Source organism: Xiphophorus hellerii, chromosome 11, assembly GCF_003331165.1.
Source record: "Xiphophorus hellerii strain 12219 chromosome 11, Xiphophorus_hellerii-4.1, whole genome shotgun sequence".
Taxonomy (NCBI): Eukaryota; Metazoa; Chordata; class Actinopteri; order Cyprinodontiformes; family Poeciliidae; genus Xiphophorus; species Xiphophorus hellerii.
In genome coordinates this window covers 23,874,275-23,897,313 of record NC_045682.1, presented here as the reverse complement: position 1 = coordinate 23,897,313, position 23,039 = coordinate 23,874,275, and the positions used below count along the sequence as shown (strand labels likewise).

Here is a 23,039-nt window from a genome sequence, read left to right as displayed (position 1 = left end):
ATACAGCTAAAATTGGAATTTATACACATAAAATCAAGCATCTACCTTCACCTATTGAATGCCATAACATTTTTTGTTTTGGCAAAAAAAATGGGATAGTTTACTACCAGTTACCATCCTGTGGTAGTTGTTGTTGATCACAGTTTGATTCCAGAGGTCGGCTGTAGGGCCTGATCCATTTATTGTGTTATTCCAGACTCTGTTTGGGTTTTGGAAATGTAATAAATTGTATTCTGTCCTCCAAACACTCTGGGTGATAGCTGTGAAGATTCCTTGTTACCTACTGACTACGGTGATTTCTAGGTGATTTCAACGGGGTGCACCAATTGCCATTTTCTGGCCTATCGCTGATTACTGATCTTTGCAAAGCCTGACTTGCTGATCATGTTTTCGACAGATACCAATTTTCTTGTCTGAAATGTTGCTAAATATAGCAAGAAAGTCATTGACAAATGCACGCACACAAAAAAAATCTTAATTTGAAATATTTTGTATCCACTTAAGGACTACTGATTCCTGTGTCATATAGCTCCTGTAATAAAGGAGGAAATTATTTTTAAAGGTGCCAGTTATTGTGAAGGGTGCTATAGGTGTAAATCTAGATTTAATTAAAAGAAAACATATTGTGTGTTATGTTTGATTGTCATTGTTAAAGTAGTTGTGACCTTGAGTCTCCATTTCCTCATTTATAATATGTGTTTTTCAACTACTATTGATTCTCATGATCCATGATGATGAGAGATTGTCCTATTTGATCTTGATGGCATTTCCGTATTTGGATTGGCCCTTTATACCTCCTCTGACAATTAGATTTGTTAAATGTGCTTTGTTGCAGGGGAAGCACAGGTGTTGCCTTGCTGTGACGCACATGATAATTAGGAAGAATGAAAAACACCCTCACTGTCTCACACACACGCACGCACACTCTCAAACCCAGAGGGATAAGGCTGCTGTTGTTCTCCTGCAGTGCTGGTGCAGAAGAGCCGAGTGCTGATACCACAGGGGGGAAACTGGTGAAGGGGAGAGGAGATCCTCCCCGATTAAACAAACAGATTCCCTATTTCAGTATACTTTCATTCCTTTATGTAACAACTGCAGTTCCAACCTCAACTTTAACCTTCTGTTTCCTAAAGATGTGGTAGAGACCTATGTATACTGTGTTTTGAATGTACACAGTATTCTATCTGAAATTGCCTAGACTAGATATTTAATAGATATGTGGGTGGGACAATAGAAATGTTTAATGCAGTCAAGTAAAAGTAAATAATAACCTTTATAAGAGGCATTAATTTGAGAATTGGCATAGATGCGACTCGGCTGCAGAGAAGCACAGCTCAGATGGAGGAATGTGTTGGCAGGACTGCAAGTAGTTGTGCACTCTTCAAATCTGGCCTTTATTCCAGAGAAGCAAGAAGAAAGCTATTGTTGAGTGGAAGTCAGATTCCACAAATCATGCAGGAAACCAAACCAAAAAACCAAACTAATGCTGCTAAGCACTGGTATGGGTATAAATACCATACAGTCATTATCCATCTGAGTTCACAAATAACTCAACATGCCAATATGCCCCTAAAAAAGAAACAATGCATGATAAAAACTGATCATCAATAATATTATGGCTGTTAAGAGATTAAATCAATGGCCTTGTTCATCTAGTTGCAATATAGTTATCTGCAGAAAAATTGTTTTCTATTTTTCTCCACACTCATTTGATTATTATCACCAAGCCAAACAATTTTGTTTGACCAAACAAAATTGTCCCATGTTAACTGGACACAGAACCTCTGGCTACAATATTTTTCACCTAGATCAAACTTGTAAGGTTAAAAAAATGACAAAAAAGCAACCTCAATAATTCTCCTTCATAACTGTCCACAAGGGGGCAGTATTGTATCTTTGATAAAATATTCCAGGCCGGAAAGCCGAGTGTCATGCTAAAACACAAACCCTTAGCAAGTGTATTTGTGGAAAAATGATCCAAAGTTGAGTCAAATAAATTATAAAAGAAATTCATTTCAAAGTAACGAAAATTAGTGAATATTAGAGAGTGAATATTACACATTCAGGAAAATAGCACTGCTGGAACAAAAAGAGCAAGTCATGTTTAGGGAGGTCAAATTAACCTCCAGGTTGAGTCCTCCAGCTGACGAACTGTCCCAGAGTCATCTGCAGCAAGATTATTAGAGACACTGCCATCCTGCAGTGTGATTCTTCAAGTCTGAGGGCACTTAAAGGAGGACAAGGAAAGTATGACGAATCTCCTGTCACTCACTGGGACTGGCAATGTAGGGCATGGAAAATAAAGATGGATAATGGAATAGGGGAATGGGGGGGGGGATCTCTGTGTCTATTCAATGTGTTTATAGTCAATTGTAGCCTTCCATTCAGGGAGACACCACTGTTCTTATCCAGACAGGCTTATAGGGCAAAAACACAGTGATAAGACTGTTTTGTTGCTGTAATGTTGACAGCTGACAGATGCTATCATGGGGTTGGACACAGGTGACAGATGAGGCTGCAGAAGTTGCAGACCTGTCAATTCTCATAGCTGGAAATGTCAGCTCCTCCATTTTTGACACTATTATCATTCTTCAGCTGAGTATCGTCTCAGGCACCTTCTTGATTCTGCAGTCACTCGTTCTCTGAACAAAAAGACATTTCCTCCATCATTTGGAATATTCAGTAGCTGTTATCTGTGAGAAAATCCTGGCTCCAGAAATCGTATTGTCTCTATTTTTATTAAAATAACAAGAATACCCTGTTTGGATTATTACTAACATGTAGTAAATGAAAAGACAGATTGTGGTGTTTCTACTTTAGGCTAATTAGAATATTTCAGTAAAATCTGTCAGCTGCAGACTAACCTGCACAAACATGCAATAAAATGTCTTGAGTGAGTTTCAGCTCAGATAATGTTCCTGCCATGCAGTGTTTGAATCTACCTACCCTCTCACCTTTTCCTCTTACCTGCCTGGAAATCTGAGAGCTAGTTTAAGCAGACAATTCAGACTGACTCATACAGACGCGACTCTTCGTGAACCCAGCTGTTGGTGTTTGTCAACACTTTACCAACAAGATATATAGGTATGAAAACCTTCCCATCAGTCATGTGCATGGGAAAAAAATAAACAGAAAAAACAGTTAACATTTTATTTTTGCTTGCTTGATTCATAGAAATACTCTGCCAGGATGACAGGTACCAAAAACAAAACAAAACAAAACAAAACAAAAAAATCAGTTCATTTATTTGTGACTGGATGCATCATTCAGTATTTTTGAAGTGCCTTTTAAGAGATAACTGTTAAAACGTGACAGCATGTCTACATGAAAAGATCTTTTTTTTTTTGCTATTCTAAAATACATGGGTATAAAAACATACACAAGGATTTAAAACAAAAATGTACAGCTTCATTAAATTGCTTTTCTTTAAATCATAAGTGCAATTAGCTTCAGAAAGAATGTTTAAAATCCTATTTCTAAAATATTAAAACATCTTAATCCTTGTTTGTTACTATTGTAATGTGTGCTCCATACAGTTGTAGAAAAACGGTCACTCTAAAAACATTCTCTGGCACTCAATAAAAAACTTTAAACCATCGGAAAAGCATGGTTTTATTTAATAATTGGCCTCTTGTGATAATTTGATTTGGAATTGAGGGTTGAACAGTGGTGCAGTTTGTAGCACTGCAAGAAGATCTAACAATGGATGAATGGATAATTGTTACTTTGCAAAACTTTTCTGAACCTTGATGTTAGTAACCAGCCTGTGAATAACTTCACAGGTGGTTATCTGTTAATAATCCCAAATATTTTAAAAAAGATTTCTCACTACAGTATTCTTATTCTTGTTCTCACCTTTAACATGCGCTTTATGTTTCACTCTTTAAGATGTGGGAGAGGAAAATCTGTACTAGCTAGGGAAATAATTTTCTTTAAAGAATACCACCCTCTGCTTTTGGTTGGGTTGTAAAAAATTTACTTATGCGTCATGATTCAGCTGTGTAATCCAGTCACTGCAGCTGCTGAGCTGAAAGATCTTATGTAAGTAACAGGCAGTCTCTTTGTGCTTTTGGTCATGTGTTTCTTGAACATATCAATCAAAAGAGCCACATTGGCAGAATAAATTTAGTGGTAATAGTAGGAAAGATGAAAGCGTCTTCTTCACCTCATCATCCATGTCATATGCTTCACAGGTATTTATTGTGACATGCCTTTATGCTGTTCCAGCACCTTTATCAGCGCTAACACCACCAACCCCAAATCCTTTTTAATAGTACTGAGAACCTCAGTTTGAGCTTACAAGTTTGCAGCAGCAATGTGAAGTGTGCAAAGTGTCCATAAAGTCAGAATAGTAGAAGTGGTGCACTGAGGTATAATCAGTACAATTTCTGCAAAGCCTGCTGGTGTATTGACCCCTAAATTTCTCCTCCTTACCACGCTGACTGGTTGAGAAGCACAGCAACAAGGAAATGCTTCTGTGGAATTGAAAAAGTTCTGGTATCACAGTTTTTTCATAATCAAATAGCTTATGATAGGACACCTTAGAATAAACCACAAAACAGTTTTTTTTGGCAAAACTGAGATATTTAAACTGCTAGCCATGCAGGAACAAAATAAACGACATTTAGCAAATTGCAACTAAATCAAAAAGAAAAATAATCAATGTTTACATTTAGAAATGCTGAAATGACAGCATGATTTATTTGTTTTACCTGCTGACATTAAGCGTTTGTGAGTGAAAATAGGTGGAAAACATGACGAAACACAACAGAAAACAAACTAGAGGCAAAAAGAAAAAAATATAAAATGAGATGCAACATGTAGTGGTCTACTCAGCGTCTCCTGTACAGCAGTGTGAGGTGGTTATATGAAGAGAGGCCAACCATCTTTACTGGATTGAATAGAGTGAGGCATTAGTAACCTTTATTTTTCAGTAAAGAAGTAACAAAAGAGTCATTGTGAAATTGTTTAGGGTTGATATTCTGTCTCTCACACACCTTCCCTATCTCTGCTGAAGAAACACATCCCCACAGCATAATGTGCCACCACTATGCTATGTGGTGGGGATGGTGTCTTCAGGGTCATTTCTAGTGTCAATTTTTTGTATATAAGGAAAACGTTTAACTTTTGTCACAGCTGACCAGGGTCAGATGGTCTTTGCTTATTTTCAGGTGATGGACCGTTAGGTCCATCACCTGATAGAGGTGTACACCTCTATCAGGTGTACACCTCATAGAGGTGGTACACCTCTATGAGGTGTACCAAGTTGTGATATTATTTTCTATTTTCACTCTGCGTCAAACCTTTTCACAAATATATCTCTGACCTTTTCTGCTGTATTACTTTGTCTTTGTTTTCTAATGTTCTCTAATAAACATTTAAAGCTTCCACAGAACAGCTGGATTATACTGAGATTAAATTGCACAACCCGGACTGACATGGAATCATTTTGTAACTTCTGGATTTTATTTAGGGCTATCAGAAAAATAAGGGGTGAAAGCACAACTTACTTGCCTGATTGTTATTCTTAAAAATGTTTATAACCATGTAGCATTTCCTTTCACTTCAGACTGATGTGTTCCTGTGTGTGGTTTTTGCCTAAGCATTCAATGTCATGCAGTGAATGTTGGGTCTGAATACTATAGCATATGTGACAAAAAAGAGACGTTAAATGGAGAATGAAAATTAAAATATTTCAAACAAGAAGAGGCTACAACATTTATTTTTTGAAAAAAGTTAAGAACATGGGTGTGTGACCACTGAGGAGATTTCAGGAAGTCATTCATTGTGCTCCATAAATATCAGATTGGTTCCTCGTCTGCAGGCTTCAAGTGGTCAGAACGGATAGTTTTGGCTTGTAAGTGTAAAAGAAGAGATCACCGGGCAGACATCTGTCCCTGCAGGCATCCAGAGCCTTGTGAGGGTTTTACACAGGTTAGTGATCAGCCAGCTGGGACCCGCTACCAAGGTGACACATTTGGTTTAATATGTGGGGTTTCTGGAATTGCTTCAAGGCAAGACTGCTTCTAAATGAGCGTTTCCAGTGTCTTGTACCAGCTTATTAACATATTCCTTCCTATTTTGTGCTGGTTTTAAATAGCTGTCACGTTCTGACTGTGCTAGTTAGTTAGACACACTAAAGGTCTTCTGTTGCTGTGAGAGCAAAAACACGGGAACTCTTGTGTCATGATGCACATGCCAATTAGAGAGAGTTAAAAAAGCCACCCAGGGGACAAGACTGCTGTTGACGTTCTCCTGCACTGATGAAGAGCCATGTGTCTCTCCCTGAGGAGAAAGGGAGAGACAAAATAAGAAGAGGAGAGATAAAAAGCCAAAGCCGGGGAGTTCCTATGCTCAGGTGTGATGTGGCCTTTTGGTGTCACGGTGATTTATGAGGAACAGAAATATTATAATATTGCTGCTGCAAATCACAGAAAAGGGGAACAACAGGGAAGCTGAGAAGAAGGTTAAAAGTGTGTGTGAGCATTGTGTTTGTGTGGATCTAAGACATACGGGTCAGACAGGGGGGTGAAACACACAAAAGGCAACACTGATAGGGTAACTCTAACACAACTGTAGATGGACACAAGCCTTAGAGAAAATGCATTATGTTCCTGATCTACAACAGTTACCAACTCTATAAGTAGTTTATCTTTTGTGCTTGTCTATGCTTATTGTGCTCCCACATACATAAACACCAGGATGTTTTAATGCATATAATGTGTTTCCCATAATGTAAAGGTAGGGATCTCGCTAATGGATTTTTGCAGCAATGACTCAACGCAGACTTCTCTTGCATTAGAGCTGAAGTCACTTTATATTCCAGACGTTACATAAATAAATAAATCTGAGATGATGTAGCAGTTAATCATATTTCCAAAATGCCATTTTAATTACAATTATTGAGCAACATTTTTTGTATAAAAGCAACAAATTTCAAACACAAACATTTACATTATTAAAATAAAACCAGGAGAAAAAAAAGAATCTTAATCTCTGGTATTTTATTTAACTGCAAACTCATTAAATACATTTTACAAGCAGCACAGTGTGTTTATAAATTTCTTGTTAGATGGTCGAGTCTATAGAAAAGCTCCAATTTGAGTTTTCCTCAGCGGTCGTTTTACCATCAGCAGCCAGGGCTGAAGGGCAAAACACACTGGACGTCTGTCATATTATTTCCCTATAACGCTATTCACATTAGCAGGACCTGGTGAGCACCAAATATGATGCGATCTTTTTCAAATGTGCTCTCTTTAGAAGTATTGACACTTCTGAAGCCACAACTGAAGTCCTCCAATCTCTAATGCAGTGGTTCCCAAAGATTTTCTATTTTCTTCTGGACCCCCACAGTGGTTCCCAAAGATTTTCTGGGCCCCCCTATGGATTACAATAAAATTCCCCCCAAAACAGAAAATAAAACCAACTGGGCACACACATCGTTAAACCATAAACCTATACACATATTTTGTTTTCAAACTCCACTGAAGTTTATTTCACACTTCAGGTTGCAACAAAACACACTACAAACCATCTTTACAGTGAAACACTTTTGTTCAACTGTTCATTTTAAAAAACAAATTCATAAAAAAATCCATACCGCTTCCCGAGGCCCCTAGGGGGCGCGCCCCACACTTTGGGAACCACTGCTCTAATGCATCAACTTACATGGAAAAGATGTTCCCAGATTGCTTTAAAAGCACCAACTGATGCCTGGAAATTAACGAGTCTTCAAGTGTGTATTCTTAAGACTCACCTCAGTTGAGAAGAACAGAAAAAAGTTTTCAAATGAAGCCTTAGCTAACAGCTAGCGATTGTGGCAACTGTTCTAATATGGATTATTAGCATCATAAAACAACTCCAAAGATTAAAAGAATCCATTGCAGAATATGCTAATTCTATTTTATAAACCTTTACATTTGTTATTTTGACAAGTTGTCATTTACACAGCAAACAGAGTTGGTACATAGTAGTATTCATTTAAAACATGTAAGGCAAAGTAGGACCAGGCTGATTAACTATGTGAACAAAAAATAATGAAATAGAAAATAGCGATTGACTGCTGAAGTTCACCTGGGTTGGTTGTTTTGTTTTTTCCTTCCAACACCACTTGTGTTAAACACTTATCTGTTACCCACTTTCTGCCTCCTTGTACTTTCTGAGTGTGACTTTTACTGCAATATTTACCTGTAATTCCTGTCATCACACTGGTCTCTCCTCTCTTTGTGCTTCCAAGACCCACCAGCCTCCCGTCTCTTGTTTACGACAACTCTATGCAAAAAACAAATATATTGCTTACGTTAACCTATTTGTCCACCTTCAGCCTCAGCCACTGTGATTATTCACTCCTCTGAACGTATATAGCCCAAGTGAAATCAAATCCATTGGTCTCCATATATCTTTTTTGTGTTGCTCCAAGCAACACAAATTATATCCCTAACCTTCCGAGAACATTTCCTGGTCAGCTGTGAATATTTTCTTTTCCTGGATATGCTAAAATCCACCTTTTCTAGAGGAAAAAAACAATATTATTTTAATGTATGTTCTACTTGTCAGTGTGTTGCCTTCATATTGTAAAAAAATGCTTTAATCCTGACAGAACTGCTATAAATTTTAGGGATTTAGATCACATTACATTTGCATTCTTATAGCTGTTTTTAAAAATGCGATCTTAAATGTAAGTCTGTTTACTATTAAATATCTGGATTGCGTTTCAGTAGTGAAGAAGTGAAGAAGATGTGTCACTTTGGTCAAATTTTGTGCTAGTATTGACTTTCCACTGCATTTAACACTGTGGCATATATAATTTAATCACCAGTTCAGCCAGAGTGCAATTGATGCTTTTTTCACACATGATGAAAAATTATCCAGTATTTAGCAGCTTTGACTGCAGTTGTGCGCCACAGCATTTACACAAGTGCTACTCAAATATGGCAGCTCTAACCCAATAATGAGGAATTGGTAAGGATTCACTCACCTCAGGATGCTGGATGCTTAATCTTGCAAGTGACACTGATGGCACAACCTACTTATTATACTTAGATATGGAAAAAATACAACTCTATAATGACACAACATTAATGTAACCTGTCCTGATGCAGTGTGAGTTCCCCAACCTTAGTCCCAACGCACATGTAGTGTTTAAAGAAAGAGCACATCATGTTTAAATTTAGGATTAGTTGCCCAGAGAAGATATTTCTCTAGTTGTTATTAATGTTTATATATTCTTCACAAATTTCTTGCATATTCAACCCACATTGCCTTACAACAATGATGTTCACATCAAAATCTCTCTCTCAAAACTGTTTGTTTCCAAGAATTAACCATTAAATTAAATATTTATTTAAAAAAAGAGGATGAGAAGGAGACAGAAGTCCTTGTTGATTCAAAGAGATGGGATTACCAGTTGGTTCTTGGTAATCAGTTTTTCCTCCCTTTGATATTTTCAGTGTTGATTTTTATTTTTCAGATACCTTTTATCAAAGGCTTTAGACATTAATATTTAACTCTTGATGAAATCTTGAGCTGTAGAAAACCAGTTGATGTGATGTGAAAAACAGATCAACCATAAAAGCCATTTTCAGCTTTATGATAGAAGGGCAGTGTCTCCTGTTTTTATTGGGTCAAACCAACCAGCAGGACTTTAACATACCTCCCCGTTGCATCATCCATCACAGCTAATTCCTTTTAAATAAAACATCTACAACAATGCCTCCTGTCATTAGTGATGGATAATGGCTGATGAGAAGGGAGGAAATTCAGAGTGCACATCTCATAATGACGGCACACAGAGTCAGAGAGTGGAGAGATGTTTAGAGCGATGCAGGAGCAGAGCGAGATGAAATAAAAGGGGGAAGAGAGGAGATTAGCAACAGCTATTAGCGGCTTCTAAAGTTATCACACTCATTAGCTGCTATCAGATTGGGCTGGTTATAAAACAAAAAGAGCAGAAAGATGCACACTGCTTCCAACCTACTTTGCTTTTCATTTCAGCCTACATTGAGATGTTGCATGTTAATGCTAGAGAAAATATTAATTACTAAAACAAACTTACAGTGTAATTTTATTGACTGTTTTTTATGCTTAAGCTGGTTACAGGATGCTTTGCAGGTCCTCCATCTTTTTTTGTTTTTGCAGCATTTCTTACACAGTAAAAAATGCGGTGTTCATATTTCAGTGTTAACCTAATTTAATCTAAATAGAGTATTTATAACTATATAGAGTGTAAATCGGCTCTGACATCGGAGTTAAAAGCCAGAGTAAAATGCTACATTCACGCAGTGAAACTTTTGACTCTGTCAAGTGTCAATAACGCGCCAGTAAAGATTTTTGGCAACCACCAAGAGGAGGAGGAGGAAGAAAGAAGACGAAGCACCAGTTTTCTGAAGTTCGTGAGGCTATTTCCATTTTGGATTCTGAACGGAGTTGTGCTACAGAAAAGGCAAGTAACTTTTAACAATCCGGTGTTGGTAACTTATTTTAATATTAATTGTGATGAAGAATTATATTATAGCTTCTGTTGTTATCCGTTAAATATGTTCGCAACTATTATGCGTGAATACTAGCGTAGCAAATGATTTTGGCACCATGGTTTAGTTTGTTAGTGGTGAAAAAAACAAACCTTCATGTCTCCTCATTTTTGTATCTGTTTTATTCCGTTGTTATTTAGGGCAGCGGGAGAAAGTTGTATTGTGTTAGGGCGAGAGCCGAGGGTTAGCCCTATGCTAGACACGTTGTCCACCTCACAATATTTGCTGTTTTTTGCTGAAGGCTGTCAAGGTAAGAATACGTAACTGTTATAAATTGTAATAGTATTAATCACTGTGCCTTATGCCATAGGCCCAGATTCCGTGGGTACGTCGGGTCGTAGCACCCACCGAGTCACGTTAGCATGGTTAGCACCATGCTAACGTGACGCCATATTGCTTGTACAGATTATGTTCAAGTGTATCGGGAATATAAACTCAGTTTTCAAATGGCATTTACTTTGAAGCACATTTATTAACTATTAAAATGTCATGGTTGTTTATTTTTGTTCTTTTTTTAACAGACCATGCTACTGCGTGTTTTGTTTGGTGGGGAGCAGAAGTACGTGAAACTCTCTGACCTAACATTTGATGCATTCCTGAGAGAAGGTTAGTACGTTAGTAAAATAATCTCACTACTTTTTCTTGCATAAGAAACCCATCGTGCATTAAGTAATTTTTTTCTTTGCTTTAACATGTATTAAAATGTTGTACTGGATTGAACTCATTGGCATTTTGTAAAATTAGTTGGGTTACTCTACTTATTTCACCCTTTGTTTGTCAGCAGTAAATGTTTTAATTTTCCACTTCTTTAATATTTCTTTCTACTTTAGTGTGCCTGAAATTCAACATTCCAGAAGGCAGACAGCAAGATCTGAAGGTGTATGACCAGTCTGATACAGAAGTTGATGTAGATGTTTTTGAAGAAATAGTGAATCAGTCACCTGGAACCTTTCGAGTTATGTTGAGCAACAAAGAAGATCCTGGTAATCACTAACAATTCACTGATGTATTTATAATTATTTTAGAAGCTGGTTTGGGAGCATTAGAGTTCTCCTAAACAGGCTGTTGTTTTACTTTTTGCAGGTGCTGTTCTATCATCATCATCTTCATCTTCTGTCGCATCTGATGATACTATCATTCTGAATTTCACAATGTGTGACCCATCAGAAGAAGAAACCACTGCTGAAGGAAGTCAACCTAAAAGGCCACGTCACATCAATTATGAGGCGCAAGCGGTAAGTTATTACATTTAATTTAACATTATTTATGTACTTTCTAGGTTTAGTGGTTCAAGAGTTTAAAATTTTTTTTTTCTTTGAAATTGAAGTTGATTGAAAAAATCTTGACAACAAAGCCTGGTGGTGAGCATATCATGCAAGAGTATGCAAGAACTAAATGCTTGACAGATGCAACCAGAAGACAGATGATAAACATCCTTACAGCTGCAATGACAGAAGCACATGGGTAAGAATCATACACTTAAACTATAAGGAAACATTTTGACTTTGAATTGTTTTTCATTATTTTTTCAAACATCAGTTTAGTGACTCATTGTTTGATCATATATTAGATCATCCCCTCCTAAAAGTGTCAGAGTGATGTATGCTCAGGGGATCGTTGCCCTATTTCCTTATCTGGAGGACCCGTTTTCAAAACATGGATATGTAAGTAAAAGGGTCTTAGCAGCATTAAGCATATATATTTACCTTCAAAGGTGTTTATGGAATGGTAAGTCTGCTTGTATTTATTGACATAGGAACATTACTATGATCCAGAGAGCGGTTCAGGATACCTTGCATGGCGTTTAAAGACCATTCAAAGAAAAACTGCAGAGGAAAGGGGTGCCTCAGGTAGCAAATCTCCCAAAAGTAAGTTTTCTCAATAGTGAGTATATGTAAAGTAATGTAAAATCTGTGGCTGGGAGTTAGAAACTCTTTTTTTTTAAGGTGGTGGACCAGGCTATGGTCAATCCAGGGTTTTCACTGCTGACAAAGTGCTGTCAGATGAGGAAGTGGAAGCAGCTATTGCTGTTTTGAAACACTCTGCTGATGATGACACTGTCCGTGAGAAGATGAAGGCTACCTTCCATTACCGTCATTCAATGGTCAATGATGAAAAGAAAGCAGCAAGTGTCTTCTCTGTCTTTCCACGGTTTCTGGACACACCAGGACTGGTAAGACAGCTTTATCTCTTACACTACTAAAATATTCAGTGGCAACAGTCATAGGAGTTTGTCCTGTAACCTGTGTATTACCAGTTTGAACCACAACTCTTTCTAAATTATGTCCTTGGGAAAGACACTTCACCTGCCTTGCCTGCTGGTGGTGTTCAGAAGGCCTGGTTGCACAAGCACCGGGCAGCATTGCTTATGTCAGTCTTCCCTTGTGCAACTGTGGCTACAATGTAGTTCACCAGCATCAGTGTGTGAATGACTAAATGTGGTGTAAATCACTTTGGGGTTCTCTGGACATCATAAAGCACTGTACAAGTACAGGCCATTTACCATCTTATCACTGTGTGAAATGCTTTTATTTATGCATTTTAGATAGAACAAGATTTCAGACTCCTGTTTGGCGAAGGCACTGCCAACAAATTTTTGGAGAAGTGGCCCACCAGTCTCAAATCCAAGGTTATAAAGGAAAGCCAAGGCCTGGTACCTACCACTGAGCTCTTGGATTTATTGCGGAATGCCGAGTTGGCTGCTGAAGCTGAGAATGGTATGTTGGTCCTCTAGATAATTGTGACAAATTCATATGTTAGTGGGATGATGGTAACCTGAAGCTGTTGGTCTGTAGGTTGGGATAGTGACATGTCTGCTATTTTGCTTCTGCTGCATCTGCTACCACCATCTGCACAAGGACGAAAGAGGCCGGGTAAGATGTCTGCATCTCAAGCAGTGGATCACCTCATCAGATTTCTAAAGGTACTGCTAAACAGTTGTTGATAGATAAAACAAAAGCATAATTCAGTCTCTTTATTTTTACATTTGAAAATGTTATTCTGTCTGATCTTCATTCAGAAATTTGTCACTAAATACTTTTGTCATGTTTTTATTTATTTTTTTAATGTAGGTTGGAACCAGTGTACCGCTGCATCTTGACAAAATCACACAACGTACCCAGCCTTACCTCCTTGCCCAGGGATCCATCCAAAGCAGTATTCACACATTCTTCATTGTGATCGACAACTATGCTATTCCATGTAAGGCAACATGTTCAGTTGGAGCTCTTGATGAGCTCTTTAAGGCCCATTATGTGTTTGGTACGTCGTACAGTGCTCCCTTGACCAACTTCTTCACCTTTCTCCAAACAACTGTTTACAACATAGATGTTGGAGAAACAAAGGAAACTCCCAGAGTTGCAGAGTTGAGAGCAAGAATGCTCCATTAGTGTGACATCAAACAATGAAGTGTTTCATCTGCAAATGTGACAGTGATGCACCAAACAGCCTTGTTAAGCATACAAATGTCATATGGAGCAAATGACACTGCTCTTTTTGTTGTCCCATATTGCTATCTTTGGTGAACATTGTTTTGAAGATGGTTAAACTGACACTGTTACAGTAATTATGTCACTGGATCATAAAGTTGAATAAATGTTGTGACTGTGAACTTAAAACTTTGTGATTATTGTGATTGGTAGATTTTATAAAACCCATATAATGCTAAAATTTAGCATTATATGCTAAACAATGCTAAATTTTTAGCATTATTTAAAAAAAACTGGAGAAAGGAAGAAAAAAAACAACACGATAAAGTGTACATTTTTAAGTAAATTCAGTGTAAAATTAACTCCATAAAAATAACAATATTACTCTGAAGAGTGTAAACAAACAATAGTGTTAAATAATTTGACTCATTAACTTGTTGATTTTGACACTAAAATGAGTAAAATTAACTCTGAAAATTTGACACTGGCTATAGAGTACATTTTACACTATTTTCGAGTGGGACCAAATATTATCTGAAACAGAGTTAAATTCAACTCTATAGGTGTTGAAATGACACTTCGTTTTTTACTGTGTAGAATGCAAAGGTTTCACTTATTTTTCTCAATGTGCACAACAAAGATCGGTGAGCCTAAAACCTTAACAAAGGAACAGAAGTAGCAGCTTTTGTAGTTCTGCTTACTAACGAGCAAGAAATGCTAAATGATTTGTTGTTGATGATAAAGAAAGTGTACAGACTTTTTGTGTTCACTAAGTAGTGAATTATGTCATAGACTGAAAGCAAATTTTTCCTCGTTGTTTGAGATGTTTCTCTTTCAGGTTGATCCTGACAGCAGCGATTTTGTATATATACATTTCTCTCGGACGTCAGTCGAGAGTGTCCACATACTTTCTTTTTGTTGGTCTCGAAGCCATGGTTCATCTATGATTTGTGCTGCGTTTACCGACCAACACAGCATGGATCACTTCCAGTTCAGACTTGTGGGAACTACTGTATGTACTGGATATAAAATCAGAAAATAAAATCCTGTACAGTAGTGCAAACTTTCAGCGAAAAAAGTAATAGTTATCTGTTTTTGATAATATTATACTTAAGAGTAAAAGAAAAATAAAGCTGAGAAGGGTAAGCGATAGAAAACAAAATATTAAATGAAAAATTTGATTAAAAGTGCCTTGGTGTGTCACTGAAGTAAAGAACATGTAGGCTTAAACTAGTGGTCTAATTGCAAGCACAAAACCCCATTTGTAAAGAAATATAGATTTTTTTTTATTAGAGGTAAAGGAAAAAAATTATATTTCTGCTGTATTGTGCATGTACAAGTAGCTTAGAGGTTCACAAACTTTGAGTGAAAAACATTTCATTCACATCAGCTTGTAATTGTTTGGTGTAAAATTGTTTTTTTATCTTGAACCCCAGAAGAGGAACTATAAATGTTTTAAGTATGTAAATGGGTAAGTGTACAGGATGTACTATTTTGATTTTGTTGCCATGGTGCTCTTGATAATCGTAAAAACCTTTTCTGAACCATCTTTTCACCAATATCCTTGGTTGCCACCCAAAAGGAAAGTTAAAGTAACACATCAAGACAGACACAATGTGACAGATGCTTGGATTTATACAAAAAAATATTTTTGGAGGAAAAGGTCAAAAGCAGGACAGTCACCTTAACAATAATGATATTAGATTTTTTTTATGTCGCTTTCTGATAGCTGATTGGTTCAGCTGTTGATCATGCAGCGCTGCTCGTGTATTTTCCCTTCTGATAAATGTTCAGTTCCATTCATCTCTGTTTTCTCTGTTGAATTCTTGTTCTGAGAGATGATGAGTCTGAGTTCAGAGCTGGGATATGTGGAGTGACTGTGCACGATATGACTGCTTAGATGTCTTTTCATGAATATTTTTCAATTTATCCAACAGTGCGGAAAACACATGGGGACAAGGAAAATAGGTGGAATGGGAAGAAGAAATTGGAACATATTACTGCGAGCTTGTATGAATTAGGCTCCACTTTTTATTCTTTACGCTGTAACAAAGGCAATCCTTAATTACTTTATGAAATAGGTGTCTATACGGATGAGCTGCTGGGAAAAAAAAGCAACTCTCCTGATTAGGTCACATTTTAATTATTTTTTAAATCTAACCTAAACTGTGCAACCCAACATAAGGCCTTTTAACTGATTTTCTTTTTAAATCAATGCCTTTTGATTGTCTTGCAGTTTGTTGTTTAACAGGTTTGGTTCTCGTGTTGCTCATATTTAGAGGGAGGATGGGCTGCTTGTGGTCTTAAAAAAACTCAACGCCCACATGTCTTAGCAGAGGCTTACACTCTGACGTTCCTCCAGCCATTTCTCAGTGTTACTATTTATTTAGTTATATCTTTTTCACACCAGCACATGATATATTGGATTAAAACAATTCACATATTTGGTAGTATTTATGTCTGAGTTGCCATTTATTTTTGGGACCTTTCTTTTTTTTCTAGATGTCTGAGATATTTATTTTTTTAAAAATTAAACAAAATATTTTTATACCTATGTTCTTGTGCCTTCCTGCTTGATTCTTGACATGAACATTTTCGTTCTTTACTGTTCTAGATGGTTTTGCTTCTTATTGTAAGGTCTCAGCTAAGTGAAATGTAGATTAATTGCATCTAATTAATCTCATCTAATGAAAACACAACATTTAAGATCACATCCGACCAATAAGGTAGTTTTAATTTGACAAACAATCATCAAACTCAAATTCTGATTTATTCAGTATGTCTGTATATCTGCAGTGTTTCAGAAATAATCTAATCTACACAGTTGTGTTTCCACAGTTCGTTGTCTTATATAATTGATTAATTTCTCTTATTTTTAATTGTTTATTGTCTTAATTGCAGTAGTTACTTGTATTACCTATCTGTTTTTTGAATTAATCATTTTTATAATTTTATTGTGCTTCTTTGCTGATTCAGTGTCTTCCTGTTTCTTTCCTGTACCATTGCAAAGCACTTCACCAGTATGCACTACCAAACTGACTGCTGGTATGAAGCTTTATTTCCTAAATTCTGCATTATTTTTTACACCAGATGTAAAACGATGTCAAAACTTTCAAGAAGTTCTACTTTTGTCCTACCAGTCTACAGAATGTTTTCCCCACAATCCTGGGATGTTCAACGTCTTCAAGACGTGTTTTTTCTTGGTCTGCAGTTTTTCTAGGTACATGTACATTTATTGCTGCTTTACAATAAGTTGTTTTTCCAGTAGAAATTTATGTTTTCAAAAACAAAACTCTTATAAACAATCATTGGAGAGAAGCCAATGTTCTGGTGATGTTCTGTTTCGAGTCTCTTTTGAGTCAATGTCTTATGTTTTAGAATCAGAAATGTATTCTCTTTTTCACTGTAATAAGATGCTGTCACAGAAACTTGTTTTATATTGGCACAGAAAAGCTGGCAGATGCAGTGAGTCATCATTACTAAAAGGAACTTTTGAAGACGTGATAGTTTGGATGACATTTAGGACGTTTATGCACCACCAAACCAAGTAGACAGTTTTAGATTTTACCACATTTAGATTTTATTTGTCATTTTCATATATTGAAAAAACAGTGCATTGTAAACTTTTACACACACTCTACACCTAAAAATATGCTTCATTAAGCATCACAGCTATAAAAAAAAAATCTCACTCTCAATCAGAATCATAGCAGCCCACAGATATTTATCTGTAGAAACATTAAAATGGTAAACATTGGATTTACGTTACCATTTAAAATAAAAATGAAACCCCATCAGAATTATAATTTGTCTTGCTGTCAGAAATTGGAAGTCCCAGTAACAATGCACTCAGATTCAATTGAAGCCGTTTTTTCCTGTATTATCATAAAAATAGTCAAATAGGAAGTCTGGGGCCACATTTTGTCACAGTCACGAATCAAAAGCCCAAATTTGTCACAAACAACTCTCAATAGAGCCTCTTCTTCTCCTCTGACTGAACTAAAATTGCCTAATTTTGTTCTTATAAGAGAGACAATGCAGCTGTCAGAGACAGAAATAAGAGCGAGGATGACAGCGGTGCAGAGGAACAGAAAGGACTCAATCCTAATTCAGGAAGGGGTTGGGTAGTTTCACCACTGGAGGTTATTCTGCTCTAGAATCCAGTAGGAATGCTTCTGGTATTTATCTGTACTTACAATCTACTTCTGGCAGAAAACATAGTGTTGATTACATTAAATGCAGTACAGATCTGGGGCCGGTGCCTTTGGGTCAATACAACTGACAAAAGTGAAGACAAAAGACGGTTTGGTTAGTGCTCAGTCAGCACTCCGATCTTTTTCTCCTCACACTTAATTACTCTGTGACAAGAGGTCCGAACGCTTCTTTCACCAATGAGTTTCTGATTCTCTCTTACTTCAGCTCTACTTAACCTTCTCGTTCCACTTGCTCTTATTACCTCACGTTAATCTATACTTTCTCTCATCTTTACAAGGTCACCTACTAGTTGCTACACAAGTAAGGCACTGAACTAACATCTGTTCCTGAGAACAAAAACAAAGATAGGCTTATTAAAGTATGTCACCTTAAAGTTGGAGTAGGTAACTTTTATAAAAAATATGCTTTTAAAATATTTGTTAAAACTGTCACTATATCTTGACAGTATAATGTGAGACACATGATATAAGTCTCCAGCCATCAAACAGATAAAAAAACCCCAGAAACTGGCATATTTTTCTCAATATTTGTCACATGAGAAAAAAATGTGATCTTAAAAATTTATTTACTATCAATATTTATTTATTTTCTCTCTGACGCACATAATTTAATAATAGACATTTGTTCACACTGAGTCCCAGCCTGGAACTACATTAAAGTCATAAAATCAATGCCCTATATTTTCTTGAAAACTAGGTAGTGCAATAACACACTTCATTTCAGTCATGATTCATGCTACAACATTCAAAACTTATGCAAGTTGTGTCTAAATAACTGTTTCAACACTTTAAAGATTAGCTCTTGTTTTTTGAAGTTAGCTTCTGTGAAGTTAAATCTTAAACATGTTGAGTTTAAACCGCCCCCCAAAACTTTTATCTATGTTGTGATGTGGGAAAAACCAACAGCGTGGAATGGTAAAACCTTTATTTAATGCAAATCTTCAGGTATACTTGAACAATGGTGTTCAAACATAAAGTAGTTTAGATATTAGATGTAGTTAAACACTCCTTTTATGATTACTCTCCTAAATGTGGGAACACAAAGTTCTTTTTCAACATCAGCTTTATGTTTGATAGTATAAAAGGAAATTAAAGAACAGAAAAATGGTGTCAAGAAATGTGTACAAATTACTAAATGCCAGTAATGTTTCATCTGTTGCGGTGGCACACAAAGTGCTGCTTACGCCTCAGGTTAAAGACTGTGTAAGACTCCAAAAATTAAGATCAAAAAGTTTAACAAAGAGAGGGATTTTAACATTTGGATCCATGAAGGACATAAAATAATTGAACCATGCATGTGGTGCACCATAATAAGTATGAAATGATCACTTTTTGTGGAATAAAATATACTATGGTTTGTCAACAGTCCATAAGTTTATGTTCTTTGAAGCAATATCAAATGTAAACAAAACAACTAATGCATCACATTAAAATAAACCTTAATTTTTGTACATTGATACTTGCCAATTCCTTCCATCTCTAGAAATGCTCCATTGACTACTGCTGCAAAGGAAATCTTACATTCTCTTTGGTAAGATTTTCACCCTCACAATTACAGAGACAACACCACTTTTTGGCGATATTAGGCACTTAGAGATTAGAACATTGTGGAGGAGGCTAATTACAAGAAGAGACTGGGAATTATGTGAATTATAGCTGTTTGCTCTACAGTGTGATATTTACGTATTTATCAGTAGAAAAATATGTGGAGCAGTTGGACACTAAATGGTCTCTTGGCACTCAGCTTTGTAAGAAGTGTTCATCCTGGTAAATTATTTTAAGGACCAACAGTATTTAACATTAATTTTATTTTAGGTGACAATTTTACACTGAAATCCCAGTTTGCACCATACACAGTCATATGTAATAAATCAAAAACGCACTCCGATGAGGCTCATCTGTCAGATCAAAAATAACAACAGGTATCAAACATACCTTTCATTAAGCCCACACTTCTGAATTAAAATGTCTTTCTATTGATTTGATGCAATATCCTCGTCTTAAATGTCTTGTTTTCGTTAGCTGTAAGTGGAAAATCAAGACAATTGACAAAGGCTTTATATCATTATGTTCAGCAGAGTCAGTAAAAACAAGACTCACAGTCACTTTGTTGTTTCTAATTCTTACATCAAATGGAGTGCTTTTAATGCAGCTGATTTCTCTATTTACCTTGGAGCAGCTACTAAGTATAAAAAGTCAAAATAGTTCAATCTTTTCTGACTTCTACTTGCGACATAAACAGTTTAATCTGTTTATGCAGGCTTCAGCAAAAAGACTGATTACAGATTTAGATATATATTTATGAGTATTTTGTTGATAGTTACTATATATACAGTAAGTGAAGTAGTAAAAAACAGCTGTGTCTAATTTGGTGACAGCAGTTCAAAATTTTTGACCTTTGAAAGAAATGAATACAGTTTCAGAGGCTGATAAAAAATCAGATTGATCCCAGTATAATCCCACCAACACTTTTAGGGCAAAATACATTTTTAATACCATGGCCAAATGATAGATTTTGTAGTATAATATAAAATTAAAATTTCCACTGCAAGTTTAAACAGCTTATTAAGAAAGTTAGACATGGAGGTTTCTGTTCTTTTCTTTTAAATAAGTGTTAGTGTTACTGGTCAGGTCCTTCATTGGTTTTGAAAAGTTTGGTTTCCAGGTTGTTCAGCACAATTTGCTTCCTCACAAACCCCTTAAACCTCTGCTGCTTGTTTCAGTGTGTGGGCAGGAGCATGTTTGTTACTATGCACACAATCCAAGGTGAAGGCCAACGGGCTCTCCCACAGGGACTCAACAGACACATATTGCTTTGGAGCAAAGTAAACACAGCACTTTGTCTCCCTCTCTCCATCTCGCTCCCTCCCTCTGTATCTCATTTCCCCAAACCCTGTAAAACAAGATGGACAGGTATAAAGTACAACAGGGAGAGCGAAATAAACGATGAGACAAGAGAAAGATTGGGAAGATAAAATAACTCCTTTGTTCAGAGATTGTCCCAGAAGAATAGATGTAGGGTGTGGAGGTTGAAAATTTACTATCTATACTTAAATAATCACTCACTCTTTAAATTTGGAAGCGTTGTACTTTAACTATCAGTTAACCATATCGCAAATGCTGAATGAACACTAACTCGGCATTGTGTTTTCTTATATTGTTCGCAGCAGCATTAAAGAAATAAGAGATATCACACTCTAATGAAAAAAAAATCACAAGGACGTGGTGCATGTAAGAGAATGCTTTTGAAGTGTGAGCAACAATAGAACCTGAAGAGTAATTGAGGAACACACTCAGGCTGGAGTCCACGATGAGGACACAGTGATTTGTGGGCGAACGCGGCTACAAATTTGCTGTGGTTAACAACATGGAGGTCGATAAGCCTCATCATGTTACCCTTCAGAAGCAAAAAGGGGAGACGGGAGATGGCCTGCTTGAGGTGGAGTGTTGCAGTCCATAGGGGTGTGTGTGTGTGTGTGTGTGTTGCTTGGCCGCTGCAAATGAAGGGAGTGGAAAAGACGCAGAGCGAGAACGGAACAGGCGAGCAGACCTTTATGATGAAAAGGTCGTTCAAGTAGCTTCAAATTTTCAAACTAATCAGTGAGGGACGAGCTGGACACTAGCCGGCTGGTCAGAAGGTTGTGAAAGGTCGCTAAAAGGTTAGAAAGGTCATAACAACTCAGCACAGATCACCCGTCTATCATATCTGACTGTGACCTATCCGTGCTAGTGAGGAGGGGAGTGAGATTAAAGTCTCTGTGTTGCATAAATATTGTTAATATAAAAGGAAGAACTGTATTTACCAAACACATGTCAAAGCAGAAATTAGTTTCTTAAGAGAAAAGAACAAATTGGGCAATTTATAAAACAAGTAACAGAATTCTAACAGAAAAACTGTTTCCTGTTGGGGGAAACAAGCAGAACGTCATAGAGGATGCAGCCATATGCAATAATTACATGACCAAAACAAACAGCACAAATACTCTGATAAGACATCGAAATGGAAAACATCAGGAATGATGAAGATGTCTTTCTTTGTAACATTTTATATATTTCTTCCGGGTTTTATGCAACATTACCTTCCTATTTTCATCTTTTCTTGTCATTGATTCTCTTGGTTCTGTTCAGATTGTTGGGTGACTGGAGCCTGTCCAATCCATTACCATAGAAGGGGGCACAGAGAGTGGACATGTTTGAAAAGAAGGACCTAAAATAATATTTGGACAAAACCATGCAAACCCAGCTCAGAATTTAAAATTTGAAGATTGTACAGGGGAGAGATCTGTTGTTTGGATGATTGTTTCCAAGTTTAAAGTATCCATGAATGCTTAAAATGCCTGTTTTTTTTTTTTGAATACATATTATTTTTCTTCCAGATTCTGCATTGGATCAACAATGCTCTTACAACATTGGATCGCAGCACAATCCCAACCATGCTTAACACCATCCATATTTTTGAGCTGAATGTGAGTTTTCACAATTCCCCCATTCAGTAGTAGATGTAGTTAACATAAACACATGATTCTGGGTGTTTAACAGAACTGAATACACAAATCCCTTTTGTGTATGTGTGCATGAATGAAGGACTGGATGCAGCATGAAGCGCTCGGGGGTTGATAAAGTGTTATCCAAGTACAGGCCATTTATCATTGACCATTTTTTATTATTGACTTGCAAGATCTTTTCATACATAACACCTTATAAAATCTGAAAAAGATAAGACAAGTATAAAAAACCTACCATAGATGACATCTCACTAGGGGGAAAAAATCAATGTATTCATAACTTGAGAAATGTTGGCATCTTTACGCTGTCTCTCCGTCTTTCTCTCAGATCTCTCCCATCTTCACTCATTGTATCACGGTTCT

General features: G+C 36.6%; 1 protein-coding gene across 1 annotated transcript; it reads left to right on the top strand.

Moving 5' to 3' along the window:
- The first annotated feature begins 11,053 nt into the window (after positions 1–11,053).
- LOC116728847 (uncharacterized) lies at positions 11,054–14,186 on the top strand. The gene is made up of 10 exons (XM_032577164.1): positions 11,054–11,135; positions 11,360–11,512; positions 11,613–11,764; positions 11,857–11,993; positions 12,100–12,193; positions 12,286–12,397; positions 12,476–12,702; positions 13,075–13,246; positions 13,325–13,452; positions 13,601–14,186. The coding sequence occupies exons 1-10, from the start codon at positions 11,054–11,056 to the stop codon at positions 13,916–13,918; spliced, it is 1,575 nt and encodes a 524-aa protein (XP_032433055.1). The 3' UTR covers positions 13,919–14,186.
- Positions 14,187–23,039: the final 8,853 nt, after the last annotated feature.